Here is a 1,192-nt window from a genome sequence, read left to right as displayed (position 1 = left end):
GGGAAGCGCCTGTGTGTGCTCGACTCGGGCGGCCAGCTGCTCGATGGTGACGACCAGCCGATCGACCTCATGAGCTGGAAGGCCAAGCTGCCCCACTGCAAGAAGCGGTGCCCCGGCACCGCCGACGGACCGTTCGCCCGCATCGACGTGCGCCTCGACTTTGGCGAACTCGAATTCTTGCAGGACATGCTCAAGTACGCACACCGCGCACACCGCGCACACCGCGCACATCGCACACACCACTAAACGAAGAATGATTGGAATGTTTGCAGGAATGAAGGGGACAGCAAGTGGAAGGAGTTCTTTTTCGAGGGCAAGTACGGCTACGAGAAGCGGGCGTTCATTCCCCTCTCGCCGCCCACGCATCCCTTCAAGGGCGGGCCGCTCTATAGCCCCGAGATCCCGTCCGCCCGCATCCATCCTATCGCCATCGGTACCAACGCTACCGCACACACGACGCACAGGCGACACTACGCACACGCGCATGCACGAAAAGCCTGGCCTTTGACATTGAGTGCGGCGTGCGCCTGCACAGGTATATGCAAGTGTTGCTCGCACGTGACGTTCGCCCACTGCATCCGTCACAGCATGCTGCTCACCAAGGCGCACGTTCAGGAGGACCCGCTCTCCGTCGTCGTATGTACGTAGCCTCGCCAGGCTCATATAGTCAGTCGCACTTCGTGTGATTGACGATCACGTGCGTGTTTGGGTTGTCGTGGTCAGCATGCGCCACTCCTGGGTGCCAGACGGAGACGACCGGTAAGGGGCTCGGCGTCAAGTGCCGAACCCGTCGGGGCGGCGACATCGACTGGCTGCACCTGCTCATCAGCAAGTCCGAGGCGGCCTACCTCAAGAAGGCCTGGTATGGCCGCGGCCTTCACTACCACAGCAGCCTCACCTTCTCCACTCGGTACACTTAATTATAGAGTATTGAATTATTGAATTATTGACTTCTTATTCTTATTCCTGACCCCGCGCGGTGTGGGCAGGATGCTGATCTGCCGACAGTGCAAGAGCGTCAGCTTTCCGGGCGTGGAGGGCAGGCTCTGCGAGCTGACCAAGGCTGGCCTCATGACCGTGGAGCGCAGGGACGACACCGGCATCAGCGTTCGCAACTACAATACTCGCACACCCACGTCGCCGGTACACCGCTTCTCTCACACCTAGGCCGTTGTTCGTTCCTATCTTCACT

The 1,192-nt window shown here is 60.0% G+C and overlaps 1 protein-coding gene across 1 annotated transcript; it reads left to right on the top strand.

Annotated features, from left to right (window-relative positions):
* On the top strand, window positions 1-1,077 carry ACA1_083530 (uncharacterized protein; the record flags this gene model as incomplete). Its single annotated transcript, XM_004340005.1, has 5 exons — window positions 1-194; window positions 273-433; window positions 536-640; window positions 724-910; window positions 990-1,077. Coding segments are annotated over 5 exons (735 nt in total), but the record flags the coding sequence as incomplete, so codon positions are not given.
* Window positions 1,078-1,192: the final 115 nt, after the last annotated feature.

Source organism: Acanthamoeba castellanii, assembly GCF_000313135.1.
Source record: "Acanthamoeba castellanii str. Neff unplaced genomic scaffold scf7180000084629, whole genome shotgun sequence".
In the NCBI taxonomy this organism is placed as follows: domain Eukaryota; phylum Discosea; order Longamoebia; family Acanthamoebidae; genus Acanthamoeba; species Acanthamoeba castellanii.
This window is presented reverse-complemented; position numbering and strand designations above follow the sequence as displayed.